Source organism: Alosa pseudoharengus, unplaced genomic scaffold, assembly GCF_046254945.1.
Source record: "Alosa pseudoharengus isolate Yale_2024_CS ecotype anadromous, Long Island Sound unplaced genomic scaffold, YU_APseudo_1.1 YU_APseudo_1.1_scf_13, whole genome shotgun sequence".
In the NCBI taxonomy this organism is placed as follows: domain Eukaryota; kingdom Metazoa; phylum Chordata; class Actinopteri; order Clupeiformes; family Clupeidae; genus Alosa; species Alosa pseudoharengus.
Genome location: NW_027468598.1, coordinates 22,819,249 through 22,847,158, shown reverse-complemented (window position 1 = coordinate 22,847,158; position 27,910 = coordinate 22,819,249). Strand labels below are relative to the sequence as shown.

Genomic DNA, 27,910 nt, shown 5'->3' with positions numbered 1-27,910 from the left:
CCTCGCGCTGATGTGGTTGCCAAGGGGATGTGTGAACACCGGAAGCATACTTTCTTTATACGGATTAATATTATTGTGTCTGTGTAGTATTTCATTTTGCATTTTTATTACGTGGCACCTCAAAATGAAAACGAAACTATAAACCGTCCGCGACTTCACTTTTCTAGTAAGGACCCGGCGATATCTTTGTAAAACTGCCTGCTCGGCAGGGTTAACCTCAGCTAACAATTGCTAACGTGTTGCTAACTTGCTACCGTTACTTTAGCTTCAGGTTTATCCATTGGCAGAGGTTTAGGTAACGTAAATTAGCTTATTAGGTAATGCTGCTAGCTAATCACAGTGTTAACAAGGTGTGTTTAAGATTGTTCGTTACAATTACTCCGCAGATGATGGGCACACGGATGTTACTAGCAATCAGAAGCTAACGTTAATAGCTTTCAACTTTTTGTTTAAACATGAACGAGCTGGTTTGTTTTGGCCAACACATGAAATAAGCTGCTAGGTGACAGCGTCAAACCTACTGGCGACTTGACCTCTGACTTTGTAGGGTTTCTGCTCGAGTGAGCTAAATTAGACCATTCCACAAAATTTGCTTTGATATAGAATGTGAAGACATGACGCCTATGACTGAGACTCGCAAAATGATGAAGTTTATCCCTTAAGACGTTTATAGATTGATTGATCGATGTCTCCAGTAGTTGTTGTTTTCATATATCACTCCGTGTTCCACAGCAAAAGAAGGTGGGCTCAGCATCACATACATATGTATAACAACACATGCAACGCAGTGCATTAGAATAGTAGGGACAGTAGCAGGCCAGGCATGTTGACACAAATGTTAACTGCTGTCAACAATAGATAGATAGATAATAATGACAGGGGTCCTTTGACATTACTAGCATTGTGTGTTCTGTTCGCAACTAATTTCTTTTCAATTGTCCTCTGAAATAGTTGATCTGAATTTCACCTGTTTCTGGAGTTTGTAGCTATGTATCTTCAATTTGCTGTGCAGGCACCATGACTGCAGCTGCTCTGAAGATTGGAGATCAGTTGATCCTTGAGGAGGAATATGATGAAAACTATATCCCTTCCGAACAAGGTAAGGTAACTAGGTATCTGAGTAGTTGGAGTAGCTGTTGGAATTTTTAAATTCAGAAAAAAAAAAGGATTTTTATTTGGATGTAATTACTTTCTATTAACCTGCAGTGTTGTTGTCCCATCGACAGAGATTCATGAGTATGCACGAGAAATTGGAATCGATCCTGTTAAGGAACCAGAGTTCCTTTGGTTGGCGAGAGAGGGGATTGTGGCCCCTTTACCTCCGGAGTGGAAACCATGGTTAGATGAAGATGAATCTTGAAATATCTTGCATGATATACTGTGACACCGTGTGCCAGTTTCCAGTTAGCTGATACTTTAATGATGCCCTTTTTGTGTTTCACCATTGTGATTATCTCCATTGGCATTATTTAGCCTCTGATAAAGAATTGTTTCATATTTCTCCTCTTTATAGTGAGTCGACATGTTTTTTCTCTCCTCTTACAGCCAGGATGTCACTGGAGACGTGTACTACTTCAATTTCTCCTCTGGGCAGTCCACCTGGGACCACCCGTGTGATGAACAGTACCGCCAGTTAGTGCTGCAGGAGCGGGAGCGGGCCCAGCCGCGCACGTCCAAGACAGCAGTCACATCTGGTGGGAAAAAAGAGAAGAAGAAGAAAGACAAGAAGGAGAAGAAAGGGAAAAAGAAGGAACAGGAACTCAACCCTCCAGGAGTTAGTTTGGGTGGAATGGTTAGTGTGGCAGGTCCATTTATTTGAAAAAAATATTTTTCATTAATACTAAAGAGTCATCTGTGTGCTTCTCAGCAGACATTGTAATGTCTTCTCAAACACTTTTAGCTTCTCAGCTCTGGTCTTGGGTCCTTGCCAGCGCCTCTGAGTTCCCTGGCACCTCTGCGGGGTTTTGGAGCTGACACGTCCATTCCGCCTCTTCGTGGGTCCCTCCTCTCTTCAGATGGTCTGGAACCCCTGAAGACTTCTCTTGGGGTAAAGATGAATCCTTATAGAGTGTTGCATTGTCATTTCATGTGAGATGTGAAGATCATAGGATAGTGTATTTGGTAAGATTTTTTGTTATTTGTTTCCAAATGGTGTTTTTTGTTCCACAGGGCCCTTTGTCCAGTTTAGGGTCTAGTGTGTTGGAAGGGAAGCAACAGGAGCAGATGTCCCGTCTCAGCCCTGGCTTTAAGGAGGAGAAGTCCTCAGACAGGGAGGTATGAGTACAGTGTATAATCTGTCAGGTTTACTCAAGAAGTAGACAACTGTCAATGCACAATGCAGACCTGCCAACCTGTCCGCAGTTTGCATAGCAACCACGCATTTTCCCATCAAAGTACGCCGGTACGATTTTTTACTTAAAACTACGCAAAAACGAACAAACATCCAACTTCTCCGGAAACCTCCCTGGAGCGTAGAATCTCCCACAGATCTACTTCATGCGAGGGTAAGAGTAGGAGAAAAAGTGACAAGTGAGCCTCTTTTTATTTTTTTCTTCGGCCAACAGTGGGTTAAATGAGACTTGATGATGTGAGCTTCTGTTCACTCGCAAATTTGTGATCACTACTAACTAAAAGATTGTGAATTCACCTAGGCCTAATAGTTCGATGTTGTCTTGGAAAGTTATTACTTGTTCACCACTTATTTCTAACTAGTATTATAGTTTCCATGTGTTGCTGATGGTTAAAGATTTCATAACTAAAAGGCTCTCAGGGAGTGCAGATCTTTCCAAATGTAGCCATTAACAATGAGTCTGAAAGTGGGCCTAGGCTAAACATTTTAAGCTGCTCAGTGATGAGAGTTTACTTTTTTTTTTATTTGGAGCATATAGATCCATTTCTTCTTGGTTATTAGCATGAAAATAAGTGAGACCCAATATTGGGCTTCCAGATGGAGATCGTGCAGCTTTTAGTTGTGATAATGAAATCATTGCAGCCTCACGGATGGCAGAAAGACACCGCCACCTGAAAGAAACTGAGTACATGTGCAAGTGAAATTCTTTAAAAGCAATCAGTAATTTGAATTAGTCAGCAGGTAAGAATTGAACATTGAATGTTTAAAAAAACAAACATATAGGCTATTGTAAGTTAAAGGCACCCTTAATAATTCCACCTAACATAACGTTTCCAAAATCATTTTGAGAGCACATAACCTCATGAACATGACGCACTTCTGCCATTGTCTGAGCAGCCCTCTGTAGACGATTACCAACCTAGGAACTTTCTTGTTTCGGGCAGGACACTGCCCCCCACCTCCGAAATCAGAACGCAAAATCTTTTTCTACAGACTGCCGTCGGTGCATTCCCTCTATATTATACATAACATAGAGTATAGTTATGTTCAAACCTTTGTTGCAAAAGACGCATATTTACTTTGTTTATTATGCCGCTTCTCAACCAGAGGGGGACCCCGAGAGCAAATCTTGTTAAGGGTGCCTTTAAGGGATAGCTTGCACACTGACAACAGCAGATGTCCATAAGCCTCTGCCTACTGTAGCCTATATTCAGTTGAATTAAATATGTTGGCATAACATGAGGGGTAGATGTATTTCTTTACAAAATAAGTATCTAATAACAATGGATTGAAAAGAGGTAATAATAGACCAGACATTGAATAGAGATAAGTAAATGGACAACATATCCACATCAGTCCCCATCAATTTTGCATAGTTCAGGATTATTAAGCTCTAAAACAGATTGCCAAAGTTATAAAGCTTCTGTAAATTCAGATTCAGTTTCACATTTTCACCTTGGATCAAATTTAGATAGATATGCGACATTAAAGATGGGTCGCTATCCAAAATGTATCTTGCGCGTATGGCTGTTTTAGGCTGCATGCATGAAGGCCAATGTGAGCTTTTTTTTTTTCTCGGCTTGAGGTACTCAAAACAAATCTTCAAGGTTGGCGGGTCTATAATTGAATCTTAACTGATAATATATGTACTTTTTATAAAACAAAAAAAATATATAGGGGGATCATAAGTTCCTACTGGTCCTACAAGTCATTAGGTTGCAGAATTATATTTGAGAAATAAATCAGGGAGAAACAGTAAAGATCACCAGAAGTCTGGGTTCTGGTATGGATTTTATTGATGGTTTTGATGGTTTGATGGTTTTTCATCTTGAAGTCTTAAATATCAAAGTTCTCTTTCTTTAACATTGATGTTGCGATGCTAAATATCTAAATGCTATCTGTATAACACAATGATGTTGAAATAGCATGAATATCTGAAGAGTTTGGTTCCAAAACGCTATATCCTACATTTTAATGAATATTTTTTTTAAATGTAATTTATCTTTACTTTGTCCAAATAACACAACAGCAGTTTCATTAATATTACCTGAAATACACAATTAAATAACATGACTTATTAACGTTTTCAAAAATGGAGATATAGCGTTTTGGAACCGAACTCTTCATCTCATGTAAACAACTTAACTTAAAGCAGCACTAAAGAAGATAAACAAATGAAATATGCCTCTTTTGCAACAAAATATGAACAATATAGCTGCAAGCAGCAATGAGGGGGCCAAGCAGAATAGGCCGGAGTAGCCATGGCGACAAGATAGAACTCAGCAGAAACCCGGGATCAACAGGGCTGAGTATTGCCACCGCCTCCGCCAGCCAGCCCCCCCCCCCCCCCCCACACACACCTAATCACCCCAGCCCGTCCCACCCCGTCCTGCCCTGCCCTGCCCTTGCACGCACGCATTAGAATTAACTGGATGGAACATGTTGTCATCAGTTTCACATCAAAAAATAAAAGATTGATAAAACACATCAGCAACTACACATCAAAATGCAATATTGCTAATGGCAGCACCCCCTACAGGTCAAATGTCACCAAATGTTTTGAGCGTCCTCCTAATGGGGTCATGAATATATGTAGTAACTTTGGTTATGATACATGGCAGGGTTGCTGAGATATGAGCTCACTTCCTGTTTGGCGGCGTCGCCACCAATTTCGATTGGCTGTTATGGGCGAATGCTTTTGTCAATTGTTATACAGAGCAATATATTGATAGGTTATGGTCTGAAGATGGTTTGTGCCAATTTTGGTGAGGATCCGCTGAAATTTGTGACCTGCGAAAACTTGTACGTGTTTTTGATTAAATCCAATATGGCGGCCGAATCAATTACGATGACATCACAAGTTAACTTGGGTCGGCCTAAGGACCTCCAACAGTTTTACCAGACACCACTAGTGTGTTTTAATTCTAAGCACAACTGCAGCTACAGGCCAAAAGGCATGTTTCTTAATTACAGCGCCCCCTAGAGGTCAAAGGTCACCAGATTTCTTGAGCGTACCCCTGATTGGGTCCTGAGTCCATATACTAAGTTTGGTTATGATAGATTAATGGGTTGCTGAGATATGAGCTCACTTCCTGTTTGGTGGCTTCGCCGCAAAATTCGATTGGCTGTTATGTGCGAATGGTTATAGTTCCGAAGACAAAAAGCAATGCATTAATGAGGCATGGTCTGTAGATGATATCTGTGAAGTTTGGTATCAATTGGACAAAATTTGTGACCTGTGAAGACATTTAAGTTTTTTTGATGAAATCCAATATGGCGGAAAATCCATCATAGCGGAAATTGACGTCATAGGGTGCGTTGAACTCGGCTTGGTCCAAGGATTCCAACGATACATCATTTTTGACAATCGGCCATACGGGTCAAAAGTTACGTGCGTGAACGCACATCCAACTTTGGCCTGTTGGTGGCGCTAGAGCGCTTGAGGTGCCGGCATGAAACTTGGTGAAATGAATTATTGGACTGTCCCCAATTAGTGTGCAAAATTGTATAACTTTTTACCAGACGGTTCTATGGGCTGCCATTGACTTCCATTGCAAAATAATGCGCATCATCAACTACTGGCCAAAATGCATTTTTGTCAATTACGGTGCCCCCTAGAGGTCAAATGTCACCAAATTTCTTGAGCGTCCTCCCGATGGGGTCTGAGGTACATGTACTAAATTTGGTTTTGATACATGAAAGCGTTGCTGAGATATAAAATCACTTCCTGTTTGGCGGCTTCGCCGCAAATTTCGATTGGCTGGTACAGGTCAATGCTTCTGTCAATTGTTCCAGAAAGCATTGCACTCATCAGGCATGGTCTGAAGATGGTCTCTGCCAATTTTGGTGAAGAACAGATGAAATTTGTGACCTGCGAAAATTTGTACGTGTTTTTGATTAAATCCAATATGGCGGCCGAATCAATTATGATGACATCACAAGTTGGCTTCGGTCGGCCTAAGGACCTCCAACAGTATTACCAGACACCACTAGTGCGTTTTAATTCTAAGCACAACTGCAGCTACAGGCCAAAAAGCATGTTTCTTAATTACAGCGCCCCCTAGAGGTCAAAGGTCACCAGATTTCTTGAGCGTACCCCTGATTGGGTTCCGAGTCCATGTACTTAGTTTGGTTATGATAGATGAATGGGTTGCTGAGATATGAGCTCACTTCCTGTTTGGCGGCTTCGCCGCAAACTTCGATTGGCTGTTACGGGCAAACGGTTTGAGTTCCGAAGACGAAAAGGGATAACTTTTGTGCGGCTTGGTCTGAAGAGCATGTGTTTCAAGTTTGGTGACGATCAGACAAAATTTGTCACTAAAATCCAATATGGCGGAAAATCCATCATGGCGGAAAATGACGTCATAGGGTGCGTTGAACTCGGCTTGGTCCAAGGAATCCAACGATACCTCATTTTTGAAAATTGGGTCAACGGGTCAGAAGTTACGTGCGTGAACGCAAGTCCAACTTTGGCCTGTTGGTGGCGCTAGAGCGCTTGAGGTGCCAACATGAAACTTGGTGAAATGAATTATTGGACTGTCCCCAATTAGTGTGCAAAATTGTATAACTTTTTACCAGACGGTTCTATGGGCTGCCATTGACTTCCATTGCAAAATAATGCGCATCATCAACTACTGGCCAAAATGCATTTTTGTCAATTACGGTGCCCCCTAGAGGTCAAATGTCACCAAATTTCTTGAGCGTCCTCCCGATGCTTGGCCCCCAATAACCGAATTCCTGTAGCATAGCAGCTCTTTTATCTATTACTCTTTTATCTGTAGCATAGCAGCTCTTTTATCTATTGCTGAACATCAAGAAAGTAAATTAGGATTATCATTATGAGGCATTAATGAAAAGTTATTTGAACATGACTTACTTTAAAACTAGCTTTTATTTGGATGACCATAAGGTTATATTGGGATGTCAGTAACAGGGGGGTCAGCATATTTGATTATGGAATGCTTGTCAGGTAGAAAGTCTGTTTCTGTCAGACATTGTCTACTTAATTAACTCACCAGTGTACCGATACATTTCATACTCCATTAAAAATGTTTCAATGGAGTATGACATTTTCAAATTTTTCAAATACAAAATACAGTATTTTATCTTGATACATGGCATGGCTGCCGTATTTTGACGGCCATATTCAAATGTACAGTGGACTCTTTTTTAATTTTTGAATATTTATTTATTTATTTTTATTTAAGGTTTATTTAGACATGGACAGTGTCACAGTGCACATTAATAAATATAAAAATGTAAATGCGCCAGAATTAGCCAAAATGGCTATTTTGCATCTGTTGTCCATGGGTCGATGTTAACAGGCCAGATGTGCCTAAAAGAAACTCTACACACATCATTGCAGACCTAAAAGATAAAATGACAATTTATACATAAGACATACTATGAAAATATTACAAACAAATAAAAATAAGCTTAACCTACCATAATAAAATGAAGGAAAGAAAAGAAGAGAGAGCATGGGGCAAGGATGGTAAGTGTGCAGTCTCCTGATAAAACTGACAAGCAGAGTAGAGTCGTTAGCGGTGTGTTATTGTGTTTGTTTTGTTCAGTGTTGACAGGTCTGGTTGCTGATTAGCCACTTCTTTAGATTGGATTTGAATATGTCATATGTTTTCATGTCTCTAATATAGGATGGTATTGTGTTCCAGTCATGTGCAGCTCTAATAGAAAAAGAAGATTTGCCAAAACTACTTTTTCTCAGTTGAATTACACAGTCTCCTTTTACTGCGTTACGTGTAGATCTGTAAGTGGGTGGATTTGTTTTTACAAACTGATTTAAAACTGGAGGAGCCAGTCCATTGATAATCTTAATTTTTCCAGATGTAGACCAAGATGAGCTAAAAAAGGTGTACTCGAAATAGCTCTTCCTGGAGTCATTAGCCGTTTTTCACACTTGAGCTCTGGAAAATGTACTTGCAATTACAGTAGGAACGGATTTCAAACGAAGTCGGGTGTTCAGATATAATGCTTACAAGCCAACATTTGACGGGTGGGAGTTGTAATACTCGCTACTCGTTGTAAATACCCAGATTGCAGAAGGTGGTGTATGACACACAATATATGTGGTCACATATATTGTTTGTTTACCACATACAGCATGATGGATGAACAAACAGCAGCCACAGTGCATTGCTACCCTAATTTATACATTCTATGGTTGCTACTGCATGTGCTAGGTCGCATCCGTAGCAGTGATGAAAGAGTGGAGTACAACATACAGGACAATCGAAGAGAATATAAAACAGCAGCTCTATATGCATGAAGACTTCACCGGAGAGGGAGAGCACAGTGTTTTGGCTATACGCATATGCCTCATGACTTTGGCACCGTAACGTCTGTAATGGCCAGCAACTCTCAAATTTTCTCATCTTTCTTGAAGGTGTCTTGTCTTGAATGTACTTTTTTTTTTTTCAGAGACCTTCAGGCCAGAGCCCACTGATGCGCAATCTGCATTTTGATTTGGATGCCCTGGGGAAAAGCTTTCAGTATGAGGTAACATTTCCTCCATGTACTCTCCTTATAGTCTTATAAGACTATAAGACAACACCAAGTTAATATTTTAAGTTTTAAGTTGAATTAACTTGATTGAATTTGAATAATGCTGAAAAACCTCACTAATGGTGAAAAACCTCTCTTACACGCACTACTTACAATATAAAACATTAGGCAGATGTTCACCCCTAATATTAAAATATATGCACTGTCCAGTTCTAGAATAAGATTCACATTCCTGATTTTTTTCTTGACTCCCCTCTGTGCTTTAGGACAGCGAGGCTAGTCTCAGTGCTCCTCCTGAGGAGTTGACTGAACCAGAGCTACAAGATCTAGTAAGGGACCACAGCCCAGAGCCTGGCTCTCAGGTATTCAATAGCTTATATTTTATCTATGTCTTTTTGTCACTATTTACTGGGCTAGCCCACACACATGTCCAAAAACATACATAAAGTACATGTATCTATTTCCAAGAAACCTTTTTAAACAATCTCGACTGTGACAGTTAACATGCTTACCTTTTGTTTGTTTTGTGTCTTTGTACCTGGCATGTTGTTGTTTGGCTGTAGATGGAAACCTAACCTGTGGACCTTTCCCTTTTTATTTAACGTCTCCATACTATCATTACTACCGTTACAGCTCTCTCTGGTCCTTCAACATTGTTTCACTATCCTCTCCTCACTCTTGTGTAAATGTGGCCTATCTTTAAAGTATCTTTATATTCCAGGAGCTGGTTACATCAATGGGCCAAACTAACATGGTCATAACTTCTGAAAAGGTTGTAGCTACAACCATGAGTTAGACAGGACACCCATTACACCATCTCACCTAATGCTTTTGGTTTGGGTGAGGCCTGTTGTAGCAGTGTGTGTCCACATGAATTCCATGGCAATAACATAGAGTTGTTAGCTATCAGCAGATATGGGAAACTTTGCTACTTGTAGACAAAAAAGGCCATACACAATTATTAAGGTTACATATAGTAACATAGATCATACCCAAGTGAAGGGAAAGGGAAAGTGAGTATGTATGTAGGTCAGTTAATGGATGGATAGCTGCAGTAGCTACTTACTCTTTCATCTAAGTGCCAGCTGGTTGGGGAGTCTAAAGATCAGAGCTACCATTCAGATAGAATCTGGCTACATGCCTGTTCAGTGTCATCACAGAGCATAATCTTTTAACATAAACACCCAGAGAGTTTGTATAGACTTGCTCGCTTGGTGTAACCAGCCCCAGCAGACAAATAATAAGAATGAAAGTATTAATAGTTTCTATAAACCAGTCTTGTCTGGTTCAAAGACAAAAAAAGAGAAAAAAGTGTTTCAGATTCTGGGATTCATTAGAAACAGCACAGCAAGAAGTTTGACATTTTGATGTCATATTTGTCAAGTTGCTTTTGTCTGCTGGACTATAACATGCGCTCTGACCCTAACTTTTGGAATGTGCCATTAACTCATGTGCATACAATCCTTCGTCTTGTTAGTTTCTTGTCCACCTTTCTTCTTCTTTGTCACTCTTCTTGTCTCCAAACATAACAAGGTATTGATCATGTTTTTGCACGCTTACACATCCTTCCTCTCCTGTCCTGGTTCCTTCCCCACTCCTCCTTTCCATCAAATGGCAAAATGAAGGACCTCACAACTGGCCCACATATTAGCACACCCGCACAGAGAGATAGCAGGGGTCACAGCAGTAGAGATCATGGAGACGGGCAAGAGAAGGTTGAGGAGGAGGAGGAGGAGATCCCAGAGGAAGAACAAGCTGGTGAAGAGTTCATGAGTCATGAGGAAGAGGAGGAGTGTAAAGAAGATGACCAGGAAAGCCTGATGAGTCATGGGGAGAACTGTGAGGAGAAAAAGGGAGAGGAGAATGATAGTGACATGTTGGAGAGAGCTCAGGAAAGTGTGGAAGAACCTAAAGGAGTTGAGGAAGAGAGCGACGAAGTAGTTGCTATATATTCCAGAGGGAAACATGACAGCAGTAAAGGCCTTGAGAGATATTATCTAAGTATAGAAGGAGAGAGCAAGAGAGAAGAGGAATTTGACAGTGAGGTGATAGAGAAGTGTATCACCAGCGAAGTTGAGAAGGCTGCTGTTTTTGCAGAGAGGAGTGAGGTAAAACAGCGATCCAGTGACACTGAACAAGCAAATGGAAAGGGCAGTGGACCTAGTGAAGAAGTTGTTGAGGTATTTGAAGGTAATGAAGAAGTTGTTCAAAATGATGACTCTGTTGGGCATCACAAAAGTGAGAGTGCACTAGAAGATGCTGAAGACGTGATGGATGCAGTTGAGAGAAGTGAAACCCCGAAAGCAGCAGAGGAGAGTGAGGATAATATCAGTTTAAGGGACTGTTCACAGGGTGAAGGCGGCACGAGGGAGACAACAGAAAAGCAGAGTGCTGAGTTATGTGAAGAGGTATATGATGAAGAGGATTTTGAGACCGATATGAAACCGGACGTTGGTAGTGTGGATGGTGAGGAAGACGACAGTGACATCCTGGAGAGATGTGTCATAAGCGACAGAAACATTTCAAGGGGAGGAAAGAGTGGTGAGGAGAGTGATATTCTGGAGAGGTGTGTTTCAGAGAACATCTCACAGAAAGGTGAAAGTGAGCAGGTTGTTTTGAAAGGCAAAGACAAAAAGGTATTAGAAAGTGATGATTGTGTTGAGGAGGAGGAGGAGTTAAAGGAGGAAGAGGAAGACATTATGGAGATGTCTGTAGAATATGAAGATGAGGAGGAGGAAGAGGAGAGTGAGAAAAAAAAAGTCATTGAAAAGTATGTAGAAAAACAGGAAATGAGCTTAAGTGAGAAGGAATTAAGTGGGACAGAGGAGGTGGATACGATGCATAGATTTGTACAAAGCTCAGAGGAAGCTAAAGTCATTGAACAGGAAGAGGAAAGTGAGGTTGTGGAAATAGAACAGGGCCAGGTAAAAGACGAAGAAGAAGAGGAAGAAAAGAACAGCATTGGAGAAAATGTTAAAGAAAGCGAAGAGGATGATGTAATAAAGGATACAGAACAGGGCATCGCACCAGAAGAGCAGTGCGTTAAAACAGAACCCAAGGAGTCAGATAGTGATGAGGAGATATTAGAGATTTGTGTTAAAAGAGAGCTAGAAGAAGATTGTAGTGAACAAGGGACAGATAGCCAAGGCAAAGAAAGTCTCTTCAAAGAAAGTGAGAGGCTCATAAGTGGCAAACCCCTAGGGAAGGGTAGGGCAACCCCCAAAAGCCCTGCACTTACACCCAGGGACGAAGACTCAGAGAAAAGCCATGCATCTGTGAGCAAAGAAGAAGCTGTTGAGGTCCTCTGTAAGGGAGAAGAAAGAGCCAGATCAGTGGTTGGAGGTGGACAGAGAGAAATCCCGTTCATGTCGCTTCCGCGGATGGAACGCATGGGGAAATTGCTTACGGTGCAGCGAACTATTTTGCCCTGTGAGGTAGGGGTCTGTGTTAATTGGCTCTGCTCCCTCTTCCCTTCCCCATGCATGCCTCTCCTGGCTTGCTCTTAGGCCTTGTCTGAAGCTTGCGGATTGTGACACACCCAGTAGGGCTCCAGATAGTTTTGCATTTCAGCTTTCACTCCTGCCCCAGACGCTTTAGACTTCTTTCAAAAGGTCTGTACTTGAACTCTCCAATCCATCAGTTTAGAATTTTAGAAAGGTAGATGCAAGTGCCTCAAAACTCTAGTAGTTCTTTAATTGGATGACCTATTCAGATGTAAGATAGGAAGTCCTAAGGTGATGCATATCGGTGCAGTGAAGCTTAGCACTTGTGGATTGGATTGGATTGGATTGAGAAGTGCAGGTTCATATGCTATAGTATCATTCTGCAACCCCTTCGCCTGTCTCATAGGCTTCCTTGCCTTTCTGCTGGCCTGGCTTCAGTGTGTCTGTGTTGAGTGTGGGTGTGTGGGTAGAGCTCATTTGCTAGAGTAGAGATGGACTTGTCCTCTGCATGTTTAGTAGTGTGGGGTGGGCTAAAGAGATGGAGAGGCAGCACCATAACAGAGTATTTACTTTACAGGATACAGCTGCCAGTGGCAAAAAACGCAAAACCTTATCACCCACTGATGATGTCAAGGTATGCCTGTGTTGTTAAGTACTGTTCAGAAATCAATTAGTCATATCAAATAATATGCACAAATGGAATTTTGATGCAGCCAGCAATAAATGCAGTTTTGATGTAGCAAGTTTTTATATATATATTGAAATACCCTTTTTAAAAAAATAAATAAATGCTGTGCTCGCTATTTCACATTGTGTTTTTATTCTAGAGAGAAAAGAATGAGGATGACGAGAGCAGGGAGACCAAAGGGAGAGAACAAAGAGAAGACCAGAGAGAAAGAGGGAAATTCACAGAGAGGTTGGTCAAAAACATTGGATTTCTGGTGGTCAGAAGGATGCTATGAAGTTTAGCTTATTTGTGTGTCATTTCCATCATGATGATGATGATGATGATTTATGAAAATGGAAATGGAAAGTACTTATAATGGCGTATTATCTTTTTGTGTGTCATTTTGTGAGACAAGACTTAAGTGGTGACTCATTTCCAAGGGGAATATTTTCACCCATACTGTATGTCTTGCCACTCGGTTTCTAGGGGTAAGATGAAGGGGAAGGGGTAAAACAGAGAAATGGGATTCATTTCAGCCTTACCCTTTCATTACAACATGGTAAACAGTTTAAGTTTTAAAGCAATTCTCTCAACAATTTCAGTCACAAGAGTGATGTTCTGTATTGTTTTGATGCACAGGTATCTACTTGGTTTGGATGGAGACAGCTTCCTGGCTGAGCAGAGGCTGCAGTTGTGTGCCAGTTCTCCAGACGTGTCCCAGGCCTCCTCAACTCACATGAAACACAGCACTTTAGGAGAGGAGGGCCAAAGCTCCGGGCTGAGGAAGCTGGGTGCCTCTCCAGTGGCAGCGCCCAGGAGAGGACTGGTGCGGAGCTCCCACGCCTCATCAGACGAGGACCAACACGAGGAGCAGAATGAAGCAGACATGCAGAAGAGCAGAGGGTCGGTAGATGAAAGGATGAGCAGAAAGGGGGAGAGACAAAAATCAGAGGAAGAGGAACAAAGTAAAGAACAGGAAGAGGAAAAACAAGAAGATGAGGAGTTAGAGGTTGAGTTGGAAGGGGATGAGGAGGATGAGGAGTGGGAAGTGATGGAAGATGAAGAGGAGGAGGTGGAGCTAAAGATTCCAGAGAAAAAACTGGGGGAGGAGAGAAAAGGGATGGTGAAGGTAGGGCAAGTGAAGTTGAAAAAGATGGAAGTTGATATAATGAAACAGAGAACAGACATTTTAAAGGAAAAAGAAAAGTTAAAAACAAGAGAAGAGGAGTTGAATAGTGAGATAGAGGAGACAAGCACTCAGGTAGCAGAGCAAACAAGGCCGAGGGTCGAAAGGACGAAACTTGTAGAGGACGTCACTCATGGAAGACCGTGGAGTTACCAAGACAAGCAGAGGTTAACGTTTCTCAAAGAGGATGCAAGGCAAATCGATGAAGAAGAGGAGGAGCGACGACTGAAAGAGGAGGAGCGCCGACAGAAAGAGGAGGAGCGACGACTGAAAGAGGAGGAGCGACGACTGAAGGAGGAGAACGAGGCCAACCTCAGGTGTGTGAATAGAGCGCTCGGCTATTAGTGCTAGTATTACTGCTTCAATAGCATTTGTTTTCCTGTGCCATTTTATTTTATAGACACTGGCATTAGGTGCTGAAATCTTTAAGTGATTCTGTGTTGTTGTTGTTGTTGTTTTTTCCAGAGCCCTGAGGCTGCAGCTGGACTCGAGCAGGAGAGAAGAGGAGGCCAGGCTGAGAGCTGAGTCGGCCCAGCAGCTCCAGCAGCTCAGGGAGAGCACTCAGAGGGAGAGAGAAATCCAGCAGCGTCTGCTCATGTCAGTATACATCCCTACATCCTTTCAGACACTGGCAAGCTTTTATGCACTATTTCATGTCGTAGAACTAGCCTATCTGAGCATGCTGTTGGCATCAGACCAGAAGAGTGAGTGAGTACAATTAACCACTGGCCGCTGTGGTGCAGTCGAGGAGAGAGAGAGAGGATGTATGGTAGGAGGTAGTGTAGAGCACGGATTCCCAAACTGTGGTACATGTTCCACCGGTGGTACGCGGGCTTCCAATAGTGGGAACGTGAGAAAAGGCAATGTCGGAAAGGTGTTAAAAATGCGCGAGCCGAGTCAGTATGTACAGTAGGTAGTGGTACGGGGGGAAAAAAGTTTGAGAACCGCTGGTGTAGACGATTGGAAATCAGTAGGTGAACTCAAGTGTAATTTCGGTATGACAACTGTGTCAAGCAATCACAACTGTGTCAAGCAATCACAATTTTCTGAGATATGCACAAGTCAGATAAGCTAAGTTCATAATGAGTAACGGCTCCCACACACAGCTGCGTGCATCGCGTTGCTGGAGACGCATCCCATTCACTTTAAATGGGCTCACTTGATCCGTTGCCGAACTGAATTGTGGGTCCGTTGCGTCGCGTTTCTCCCGCTGCTCGCGTTGAGGAGTTCAGCTGTTGCTGCACCGACAGACGGCACCGGCCAATCAAGCCAATCTACGGACGGCACCAACCAATCACATTACGATTTTACTTCAATTCATTTGCATAGCTAACGTCGGGAACACCCACTGGAATGCGTTGACGGAACGCAGCTGTGTGTGGGAGCCGTAATTACGCCATTACATGTCATTTGTCCAGAGAGGAGAATGAGGCCAAGCTGAGAGAGCTGCAGAGGGCTCTGGAGGAGGAGAGGAGAGCAGAGCGTGAGCGTCTGGAGGCCCAGAAGAGGCGCGAGCTCCAGCGACTGCAGGAGGAGTCGGAGCTGGAGCTCACGCAGGAGAAGAGGCTGCTGCAGAAGAAGAACGAGGAGGCTCTGGCCTCACTGAAGCTGGAGGTCAGTGTTGGTGGATGTGGTCTAAGCAGGGCTTAAAGTTTTCAGGCATTGTGCCTGAATTCAGGCGTGAGTCGGTACGTTTAAGATTTGAAAATAGGCAATTAGACTACAGTATATATGACGTCCTCATAGATGTCTGATAGCTTCAGGCACAGAAATGTTCATTGCTTTAAGCCCTGGATCGAAGGCAGGTTGTGTAGTTGTGTATGCGCAATGCATGGACAAACGCCTGAGTGAGGCATGTCTTTACAGGCGAAGACCGACGAGATGCTAAGGGAGGTACCGAGCAGCTCAAAGCAACAGTTGACAGAGTATCGGACCGAGGTTAGACCCATCAGAAATGTTCCTTCACAATGTAGATCATGAAATTCATTTATATAGAAATTCCATTTTGTACAGTGATCATTATAAAGAAGCCTTTGCACGCAAAAAAACTACACCTCATACATGAAGGTCTGCTCACTCTACTTTTCCCTGTACACGTTGGCATGTGTGTGCAGCTTGGAGACGTACTGCTGGAGATCAGGGATGAGCTTCAGCGGGACCACAACAGGAAGGTGGAGCAGTTCAAAGAAGAGCAGCGTCAGAAGCTGGAGGACATCAGGCTGGAGCATGTGGAGCAGGTGTGTCCACCTTCCCTCTGCGACAAGTTCAGGAAAACGTGTGTGCTTCAATAAAGGTTCTGGGTAGCTTGGGTTTTCCCATGCTGCCTTACGCGCGCGATTTAATTCACGCTGCTAGGCAGCCTGGATTCTATGGACTTCGTTTTCACCTCAACGAAGGAACCAATCACAAAACGGAGGGAGGGCAGCAAGACGATGACGACACACAGACGCCGTTATGAGCTACGTACAAACACATTTGATAGACATTCGTAGCGCCCAATAAACGGCTCTGGGCATTCGTAAACCACGTTTCAAATACGAGAAAATTAATGTCTAGTTCCCAGACCCCATCTCAATGAGATCAGGTCTGACGTTAGCCAGGCTAGGTTCTGGGCTAATTACAAGTAAATCCAGATAGACAATAGATCTGCATGATGCGTATTGTCTTGTGTGATTTATTCTTCATGCTGTAGTAATCCCTATATCTTATATCACTGAGCACCGAGATGTGCTTGTCTACAGTAAGTGAAAATCCTAGATTGTCTATTGAACAATTACGGCAGTGACACTAGCATTTCATTTGATGCGGTTTTTCACGCCCACATCTACAGTATACAATAAACCATTGTTTTATGTTTAACTTAAGTATTTAATCGTATGCATAATTGGAAGGTTTGGTTGACCACATTGAAAAGTACAAACTCGACATAACTGAAGTCAGTTTTTATCTTGATTTCTGCAGCAAACCTGACTACACGTCTGATTAGCAGTGAACTTCATGAACAAGGTCACAAATAACCTGTGAACGTCAAATCACCAATGAATCATGCATGAACAATTAGATTGCAATAGTGAGAGTGTGTTCATTCAGATAGAGGGTAAAAGAACATCAGCAGACTGCTGAACATAAGCTAAATTAGAGTGTCAGCAGAAGAATGTAAGTAAAGGAAGAGCCATACTACCATTGACTGAAGGTGCAATGGCAATCCTCGAGAAATGACACCATCGATTATTAGCTATTTACGCAGCCTCGCCTTGGAAACTAGGTAGGTAAGCGCCTCTGGCCACACTCAAGGAGCTGCATTAAGAGAACCATTGTTCATAGAAGGGCATACAACTGCAACTGATAAAACACTGGCAAAGAACATTGTTCATAGAACTGATACAACCAACCATAGTGACTACCACAGTGACGTCATAATACTAACTTAGAGATAAAGGTAGGAATGTGCAGACACAGATGTGTGATTTCCAAGATGTCAGGGAGACGTTACTATATGCTGCTATTCTCACAAGGCTTGGCTGGAGAGCACTTTTTCCAACAGAAAAAAACCCAGCAAAAATCATGCACGTTTTTAACTGAGCTGTCACCTGGCTATACATGTTCCCAGACTGAAATTCAATAGAACACCATTGTAGCGACAAAATCCCACCAACAAAGAGTAGCTGAAAAGAATAGTCTATTAATAAATAGCCTGGAAGCCAGCCCAAATTGACTATGCGAGGTCAAGAAATTTGGTCTGGACTTGTTCCATTGAGAAGCCTCTATGCCCGTATGAAAGCTGGGCGTACCAATCAAATTGTCTGGGCGGGCTTTATACCATAAAAGACAAATGGTGCCTAGTCATTCACGTCACCTGAGCACACTTTTGTTGATTTTGTTTACAACAAAAAGGCTGTCACTAGAGAAGCTGGACGTTTAGATTTCGCTATTGCGTCAGTTGTACAAGATATGGACAGTGCAATAACTTAAAAAAACTGAACAAAAAACAGTGATTTAGTCATTTCATTTGTTATTTTTGCCTGTTCTCCCAACAGGATTGGTTGAGTCTACCCAATTGTGTGCAAAGGCATCTTTCCCCTTGTATCGGTTGAAACACGCCCCATAATCACGTCCCAATGATGCAGTGCAACGCTCAAATTCTGAATAAAATTAAGTCTGGCTACGTCAGGCTAATGAATAACAGTACCTGTACATAGATTTGTGGCATCAGAGGACTGGTATCATCCACACTGCTTAGGAAGATTGAATCTGAAAATAAAGGCAGGCAGATGTAAAAAAATGAATGGAATGAAAAGTGTACTGACTTTTGTTGCAGTTGGTTATGAAATATGGATCTTTACTGACCATTTAATGAACAGCTCTATTTTAAAAGGTAAGGCTAAGCAATGTTACGCGGTTTCTAAGTTGAGTTTAATAATCATACACAATAATTGTTATGATTTTTTTCACCTCTTCTCAAGAGCACCTATCTCTTAAATTAAAGTTTGGGTATGTTGTTTGTATTGTTTATGTGTCTGTGTAGGAGAGCAGTCAGAGGGAGCATTTGCGGACCACCCTGCAAGGGGAGAGGGATCGTCTGTTGTCCTCACACAACCTGCAACTCGAGCAACTCAAAACCCAGCTGGATAAGCAGGTCCAGAGGACACGTCAAGCGTACTCCAAGAAGGTCGGTAGCCACTAAACCAGCAGACAGCACTCACCACACAGATACACCTAATTTGAATGATGAAGAAAGTCTGAAGTCTACAGTAATTTCCTGTGTATTAGCCGCATGGTGTATAAGCAGCAGGAAAGTGTTTTATGCAAGTTAAAAAAACAAAACCATATTAATACTATACTAACTGCCCCCGTGTATTAACCTCATAGCTGAAGAAATTTCGCAAAATCAATGTACGGTATAAGCCATGGCTAATAGTTGGGAAATTACACTAACTAAAGCTTATTCATAAACTAGGCAAAACCTATTTTCTAACTTAACGCCATGGGCAAGACCTTAAGCACATACGCTGATGAGTCAGCTTAGTGCTCCCACATATCACAGAGAAGCTATTGTTTATGCATGAGAAACTTTGCTCAAACATTGACTTTTTACTATTTAAATTAAGGCCCTCAATGTTCAATGTGTGTTTTGAGTAACATTATAATGAGCCCCAAAACACATTAGAAATATCAAGAGAAATGCCATGATTTTCATTCATGCTCTTCAGGAGGAAGAGATTAAGGAACTAGAGCTACAACTGGACATACGTGCCAAAGATCTGAAGACTCAGGAAGCCATGCTCTTTAGTCAGGTACTATTTATCTTAAACAATCCAATCTAAAATCAGATGTTGTTGTTGGTCATTTTGTGTACTGTGTATTGTATTTATTTTTTGCTAATTGTATTTTTTTTTTTACTAATTTGTATGGAGTATTTTTTTATCTTTTGACTTTGAATTTGTTTGACGTTTTTGTAATGACTTCATTCATAAAGTAATTTCCATTGTTTCTCACAGACATCAGAGATCCAAAAGAGAAGACACCAACTAGGACTCAAAGAAAATGAGGTACTGAGAGAACTGTGTGTGTGTGTGTGTGTGTGTGTATACAGTATGTTTGTTGAGCTACCCCATCATTGCTGCATGTTTAGGCTTTTCCCTTTGCCACAGATCGAGGGGCTTCATGAGGATCTTGAGAAAGTGACACTTGAGAGGGACCGTGCCAGAGAGGAGGCCCAGCTGGAGAGGCAGGAGAAGGAGCGCCTGAAGGAGGAGAACCAGGCCATGAAGGCCGAGCGGGAGAAGCTGGAGAAGAAGCTGGAACTGCAGCAGGAGCGCTGTGACCAGCTGAGCCGCCGTGTCAGGTAGCGACACCCTTAAAACACACCATTGCCAACAAGACATCTTCACAACACAGTTCACGCTTGTACTTACCATATGATAACACAATCTGGCAACACAGTTTGACCAAACAATAATGAACCTTGATAGTTGATAAAAACCTTGAATGATTGTCAGTTACACAAACTAGGACTGATGATTCAAATGTTTGTTTCTCTGACATGCGTGTTTAGCGACCTGGAGCGGACAGAGAAGAGAGTCTCTTCCTCCAGGTCAGAACAAAGGCAAACAAAGGTCAACACCAAGGGTAAAGAAACGAGAAAGAAGGACCGGGAGTCTTCCTCACTTCCCAGTGATGAGCAGTCGTTACACGTGGAGGACCTGGAGCCCCCGAAGGCATCCTCCACCCCTCCACTCCCCAAAAGCAGCGAGAGTATGGAGGGGTGAGTAGGTGTTCCAGTGTGATCTGTTCCGAGTACCGGTATGTGACTGCATAATTGCTCATGATAAATTGTCTCTCAGTCTGAGGTACTACATATCGTCAGAAGGCATGTCGCTGCAGAGGGCCCGGAACTTTCTGGAGCAGCAGAGCGGTAGCTTGAGTGAGAGGCAGGCAGTCCTGATGGCTGCCCGCTCGAGCTGTTTCCAAGGCCCCGTCAGAGAGGGGGCCAACCAGGAGCTGCTGAAGAACCTCCAGCAGGTAGGCAGCACATATGGATCAGAGAGACTGTTTGGGGCGTATCAATGGTCTTTGCACCACCATATGCATTGTGAGGTCTCTCTCACACCCATGCGGTCTGTGTTTGCCCCCTCCTCTTCTCTGTCAAGGAGGCGAATCATCTCGAGCAGCTGAGGGCTACTGTGCAGAAGGGACAGAGTCTTCTAGAGAAGAAAGCAGAGAGACTCACCCACTTGGAGAGCTCATTGGTGGATGAGGTGTGCCCAACTTTATTCTTCCATCTGTCAATGTCATGACATACAAGAATATATTTATGGTGTGTATTGTAACATGTTTGAACCCGGTTCTGAAGAAGTTTGCTGAAGATTGCTGAGTGTTTATACGTTATGTAGTCAGTGTTACTGTCTAGGTTTCCAGTCCATTTCAAGTTGCTCTGCTTTTCACAACTCTTTTCAGTTTTCATACAATGACACGTACAGACATGATGTGGATAGGAAAGTCACATTTGTTGTCACAGACTCAGACATGAGCAGTGTCGATGGCCATGAAGGGACAGGTTAGTAGTACTTCATTCCAATGTCAGTGTTTACTTTAGCATTTATGTACTTTCTATTCTTTTTTTCCCTTTACCTTATTGTGTAAGCTTTTACCTTAATGTATAGACCCTTTCAAGAGAGTTCCATTATCAGCATCATAGTTGGCCCCACAAGGTTTCCGTTTTAACATTCCATATGTTATCTTAATGCAGAGGAAGTAGATTGGGAACCAAATAGAACGTTCAAGCATTGTTTTCGTTTTTATTGTTGAAAGGGTCTATAAACCTCTATGTTTCCATTTAGATGTCCATCCAACTGTCCCAGCCAAAGTGCAGCATTTAGCTGACTCCCTGCAGCACATCTCTGAGCAGCTCAACACGGTCCTAGAGGCTCTGGGTTCTCTGTCTCAAAAGAAAGCTCCACTCTTACCGAATGTTCAGGCCTCCTACCAACCCCTATCAGTGCCTTTATCTCAGGAACAGGCCCTCTCCTCTGGCCTGCTGTCTGCATCCAGATGGCCTTGGGCCTCTGCAAGGACTGGCACCAGTAACCTAGGCAGGGCTGGCAACAGCTTCATTTTCCAGAAGGAACGTGAGGATTCAGTTGCCTCCAACAAATTATCTTCTGGTAAGTTGGGTAAGGCAGCTGTAGTATTGACACTCAATTACAGTTTATAAATGGAATTGTCTTTTGTGGTGCCTTTGAGTGTCTTTTAACATTTCTGACATCATCAGATGGTTTGATCTTCTCAGATGCCATACCTAGGTGCATAGCTGACTTAAGATTCTTTGTCATAGGGCTTCCTATGAACGTCCGTGGAGGTTATTCAATGATAGGCAATTACAACCTCTCAGGGTTTCCTACAACAAGGTAGGTGTTTTGATATTCTGTTCCTACTTCTGAGATTGGGGCCCTCTGTCACAGTGCTCATAATTATCATTTGGAACTTGCCTAAATAAATCTGCCAGATGATTATAATTGTTCTTTTGACGTTCTGGAGAAGAGAATATCCCCCTTTGTTGTTTCACACCCACCCAAGTGTATCTCTTCTAGTGTAAATGTAAAAGAAATACTCTGTGTATGACTCTATTTATTAACTTTGTACATGTTTGTTGGTTTGTTTGTCAGTGAGCAGGTACAGAGTATGTTGTCTACAAAGTCCACAGAGATGGATGACCAGCAGTTGCAAAGCCTGATTGAGTGCAACAAGAGATGGCTTGAAACACGCAGGAAAGATCCTGGCATGTATCCTTTCCAACCCCTTCAATGGATAGGTTTAGCATATTTAGCCCATAATTTATCACTAATCATGTCATAATCATAACTGATCATAATTTATTTGTACCACAAAGTTGACAGCTTTAGCACTGCTGTTTAAACTCAGCCTTGAGGTGGTTGTGAAAAACTACCCTGGCCACACCCACCTAGAATCTTCTTTGAGAATACAGTACTAGTAGCTTAGCACACAACAATACACAAACGTTTCCCTCAGGCACAAAGGGTCAGTGTTGGGCAAGTTACTTCAAAATCGTAATGTACTATGCATTACTTATTACTGTCATTTCAAAGTAATTTGTTACATTATAATATTACTGTCTCTGAATTGTAAGGCATTACACTACTATTGCATTACTTTTAAGTTACTTTCACCAAAATATCTAGAAATATGGATTTGCCATTCTAAATGCAGTTTATTATGCTCAATGCAGCTTGCTCTTCCAATGGAGGGAGATGTGGTATAGCATAATGACTGAGCTAGGCTTAAGGCAGCAGTAGAATGCAATAGGCGCAGTGCTCATAATGCAATACAAGGAACAATCATAGTCAGATTTTTTTTTAAAACCGACAAAAGGTCAAAGTCTGGTAAATTGTGATAGAAATATTGTAACTTTAAGGCCTAGGCCTACTCATTAAAATCAACAGAGAGCCTACTATATTGTAGCCTGGCCCTTACCGCCTGTGACTACGAATTCTCTTCGTCATACAGTCTGGAACAAAGTAATAAGAATCCGTCTCCGTAATGGGCGGATGCTTATTTCGAGGTTTAAAATCATTGGAGTTCCCTTAACCAATCAGCAACGTTTGGTAATGACGTATGCTGTGCGTCGGAGTTCAGGCTATTAGCCTACGCTTCCCACTTCTGCTCTCAGTAGTACAGTGTTTTTCAACCACTGTGCCGGGGCACACTAGTGTGTCTCATTGATTGTATGATTGCACTATTTGTGGTATGCAGGCATTGTACAACGGGGGCCCCATATCCAGTATTCACAGAATCATCACATCCAGTTCATAACAGCAATTAAATTAGATATAGTCACCTACAAATGAAACAGAGGGCACTTGTTTTATTGAGCAGGTCTTGCATAGAAGCCATAATAAGGCCATATCTGTGTATTATTTGAAATTTTAGGCTATGGTATGTTTATTTTTTCTTCACACAGAATGTTAGTGTGCCGTGGGACATTTTAAGTGTCAAAAGTGTGCCGTGGCACAAAAAAGGTTGAAAAACACTGCAGTAGTAAACAGACCGCTGGCTAGTATGTAGGCTACCTGACCGCCAGGGCAGTCTCTTCGTAGTGGATATATCCCTAACTTGCGCCAGCCACAGACCGAGAGTTGTATACCAAAAGCGTCATGTCACCGAGATTATATCAGCTCTTGTCACACGCCAGTTTTCCTCTTATCTCTTCTCGCCGCTTATCAGACGATTGTTGTTCTACGCAGCCCGGTGACTTCGTCCGCATACTGTCTGTTGGGCCAGACTACGTGCGAGGCTGAAATAAAATTTTGGCCGGAAGTACGTAGGATGGTAACACCAGGCTAACTATATTGTAAATCAAAGCTTAAAGGAATCGTATGTAAGATTGTGGCCAAAACGGGTACTACAATCACTTTCAAATTACTGTAGAGCAGTGTATCCACTTCCCCTCCCCTCTGACTGGCAGAGTTGGCAACCGGATGACGAAACACTACTGACTTTGTGATTAGTAGATAGGTGGAGGGTGGCGCATTAGGCCAAAACACAACATGACAACATCAACATCAGTTGAGGGCTGCAACTTCACTTTTTAAATGACAATATCCTGGCCAGACTAACAGTCAGTGATATAAGTATTTGAAATGAACATGATTTCGTAATGTCTAGTGACATATCAGGGCAATTTTATGATTAATTGAAATACAATTTTTACATACGGTTCCTTTAATAAAGACATGTCAAGATGGTGGCCTGCTGGCCATTTCGGTGCCCTAAGTGAGTGGCTTTGAGTGAGTGACATTTAAATGATAACTTAAACACCTAAAGTAAAATAAAAGGCCTATTATTTACAGACCATTACTGTGTATTTTTAAACATTAATTTCTGAAGAAATGCTGTTTTACTTATAAATGGTGCACTGTCACTTTAAGAGCATTGATCTTTACGTTGTCATAATGCCCTTTTGCTAGCTCTTGTTTACAAGCCTTATTTGTTTGAGTTACATTGATAGCACAATATTAACAATAATATGCACAATGTTAAGTTGTTTTAAGCAACCTTTCTTGCTTTGGAAATGGAAGTATGCAATGACATGTTGCTTCACATTTCGTGAATACAAGTGAATTATGAGCCTGGTATCCACCTAGCTATCTGAATGGAATGCGTTTCAGTCGACTCAGCATATCATGTGCTTCATGTAGCCTAAATGCTTGGAAAACGAATGATTGAAGACCCACCAATTCTAGTACTACGTGGTGATTGAGAGAACCCAAAAGGTATCCAACTTGCATGTAACATCGTGTTAGTGCATTTTGACATTGTAAACGTTATTGATGAAGAGTGAAACGCAGTTTGCAGTAAATCTACTATTCATTGGTTACATTTGGGTGCCCCCTCTGTCCTTTGGTGCCCAACGCAAAGTGCGTGATGCGCGTGGTGGAAGCGGTGGCACTGCCAGGCTACACAATCTTTTTCTGCATTTCTATCGCTTTATTCTCTTCAATTAAAGTTCACAGCACAAAGCTGACATGCACAACAGCATAGTTTGTGTTTTATCAAGAATCAAAAAGATTAGCGTGGCACTACTTTAGATGTTTCATTCATTAATTTACTTGTGCTATTTCGCGAGCTGAGAGATCTTTCGGTTTCCCACACAAAGTGCACTAACTATTATGTTCTTCATAGCCTTGTCTCTGACAAGCTGAAAATAATGAGCGTAGGCTTATGTCCATCCAGCAAATAGAGTCCGCCTGCGAGTCTGCTGCAGCCACAGTCATATTCAACCAGTATCAGGAGATAACGTACTATTTTGCGCGGATTTTTTCTCCTCTGTTGTTCTCGCGTGGTGTTTGCGAATATGTATCAAAACAAAACAAGCGCTTAATTTTGGGTTAAACTGCATTGTAACGCGCGTTACTGAAGTTTGTACCGAGTAAATATTACCCAATTTTTTTTTTGTAATGCCTTACATTACCGCGTTACCGCAAACAGCAATATATTACAGTAATTACATTACTTTTGTAACGCATTACTCCCAACACTGCAAAGGGTGACGGGCCAATCAGCTATGACCGGGAATGACACTACAGTTTTGAAATCGAAAATGGCTGTGATAAATGGAAGTAGCAACGCCTGCAAACATAAAAACAAATTGCAGTCGGAAGAATGTATAAATGTATGTACAGGAAAGATAGGTTTACATTCTTTCTTGTTTGCCATGGCCGTTTTTTATCAGTTTGTACAGGTTAGGCGAAGTAGGAAGTATTGTTGAAAATCCCTGATCAATGTGATTGGTTAGGCTGGACCAATGATTTCAAAGCTCGCAAATGCAGTCTATACCTTTTACAATAGACCTCTGAAGTTCGCCTACAAAAAAGCTACCATCTTTGCCCATGTAAGGAAATCCGGTATCTTAAGATTTTTCCTGTGGGAAAATAACATGGGGATTTGGAATTATCACACCTGTTAAACTTGCGGGGACGAAGAAATCGGAAATGCAAACATTTTGCTCTACACACTTTTGTCCTCTGCCTTCGAGTGGACACTGTGATCTCCGGTACGTGAAGGCGGCACAGTTTGATTTTTGCTACCCTAGAGCTAATGTGCGATGCAACTTGCCATTAAAGGAGAAAGGATTTATCCTTTAAGTTAGTTGGCGAGTTAGCTCTGGGGTAGCAAAAATGTAAGTGTGCCACCTTCACGTACCGGAGATCACAGTATCCACTCAAAGGCAGAGGACAAAAGTGTGTTCAGGAAAGCGTCTGCATTCCAGACTTTTTCATCCCCGCGAGAGTTTAACAGGTGCGATAATTCAAAATCCCCATGTTATTTTCCCATAGGAAAAAATCGGCAGATACCGAATCTCAAAGATGGCAGCTTTTTTGTAGGCAAACTTCAGAGGTCTATACTAGAGTTGGAAAAAATTCCTATTAGTGACCAGACTCTCTTCGCAGAGTGAAATTAAGTAGTGAGTCTGGTATTACCAGGCTAGTGAAAAACTACCATTTTTGTCAAATAGAATCTTCCCATATGCCTGACTGCATTCAGTTTTTGTACGTTTAAAGTTCTGTAAATGTTTTTTTCCTCAACAAAGCTGGGCAGACCCTTGTTTACCCGTTATAGGCCTCCGTCCTCCCTCGGTGGACTCGTCCAACTGGGTCTGGATGAGAGTAATCAGATAAAGGTCTACCACTACTGAGGAGCCACTCTGCGTTGTTCTGATATCATCTGTGTGCATGTGCAAAAGACTGTGTGGTAACAAAACAAAACTTCCATTCCAGTTGTTTCTGAATTTGTTGTTTTTTGTGGTGAGAAACTGAATCATGCAAAGCATTGGTACATTTTGAGCCTGTTGACACCAACAAGATGACCATTCCACGCTTATTTCTGTAATTGTACTGGGCCAACATTTGAAGAGGTCCTAAATGCATATCAATTTAAGATTTAAATCTGGGTAAGGTAACTGCAGGAAGTCAGTCCTATCCGCTCTATAGTAATCACTGGGACATTTTTCCAGAGCACTCTACAAGGCCTTTTAATGAACACCTCCTTAATGTCTGTATTGGCTCTGTACTCTAGATATAAATGCCATGTAAGTTTGTAAAGTAGTTTTGTAAAATACATTAATAAAATGTATATTTGTAGTGTCTGCATCGTCATGCATTCTTACAGTTTAACTTGGCAAAAGGTTTAAGGAGCTTGGTCAAAACCCTCCTGGCTGACATTTTGGATCCCACATAATGTCATTGTGATAAATGCATTCTATAATGTCACATTTCCTATTTTATTTCTGTAAGACTTTGTTTTTTATTTACAAAACCATAAAATCAAATTGCTTTATGGTAACAAGGTGTGGAGATGGAAATAGTGGTTATTGATCTTATCTAAGAAGAGAGCCCATATTGAAGTCTGGGTATGTCCTGAAACAATGCATCCCCCAAGTAAGTAAATAGCTACACACTTCATTTGATATAATGTAAAGCAAAGTATGCATTTATTTCACAGGTCTGAAATGAAATATAACATCATCAACTTAGAAAAAGTACACTTGCCTGGTCCATCACTATGATTTTAACTAACTTAAATGGAATCATGAAAAATTCCTACAGTGCCTCATATATTCAACCCCCTGAAAGTCAACATTTTCTAGATAACAAAAAGTAAATACATATATCTTCTGACTTAATATTTGTACTTGCAACAAAGAGGACTGACTGAAGAATTTGTTG

At 41.8% G+C, this 27,910-nt stretch overlaps 1 protein-coding gene across 3 annotated transcripts; it reads left to right on the top strand.

Moving 5' to 3' along the window:
* The first annotated feature begins 11 nt into the window (after nt 1-11).
* Nucleotides 12-27,325, top strand: cep164 (centrosomal protein 164). 3 transcript variants are annotated; one of them, XM_076282566.1, is made up of 27 exons: nt 12-166; nt 1,013-1,099; nt 1,227-1,338; nt 1,546-1,792; nt 1,901-2,047; nt 2,170-2,274; nt 8,789-8,866; nt 9,139-9,234; nt 12,893-12,949; nt 13,143-13,231; nt 13,622-14,485; nt 14,634-14,765; nt 15,587-15,782; nt 16,035-16,106; nt 16,283-16,405; nt 18,694-18,837; nt 19,379-19,462; nt 19,667-19,717; nt 19,820-20,013; nt 20,224-20,433; nt 20,513-20,690; nt 20,819-20,926; nt 21,126-21,225; nt 21,509-21,832; nt 22,003-22,075; nt 22,334-22,450; nt 26,784-27,325. In XM_076282566.1, exons 2-27 carry the CDS (start codon nt 1,018-1,020, stop codon nt 26,878-26,880), a joined length of 4,080 nt encoding a protein of 1,359 aa, XP_076138681.1. In that variant the 5' UTR covers nt 12-166; nt 1,013-1,017; the 3' UTR covers nt 26,881-27,325. The 3 variants fall into 3 exon arrangements, with proteins under 3 accessions (XP_076138681.1, XP_076138679.1, XP_076138680.1); XM_076282564.1 differs by having other exon boundaries at nt 21,509-21,841; XM_076282565.1 differs by lacking the exon at nt 12-166 and adding an exon at nt 173-295 and having other exon boundaries at nt 21,509-21,841.
* The last annotated feature ends 585 nt before the right edge of the window (nt 27,326-27,910 follow it).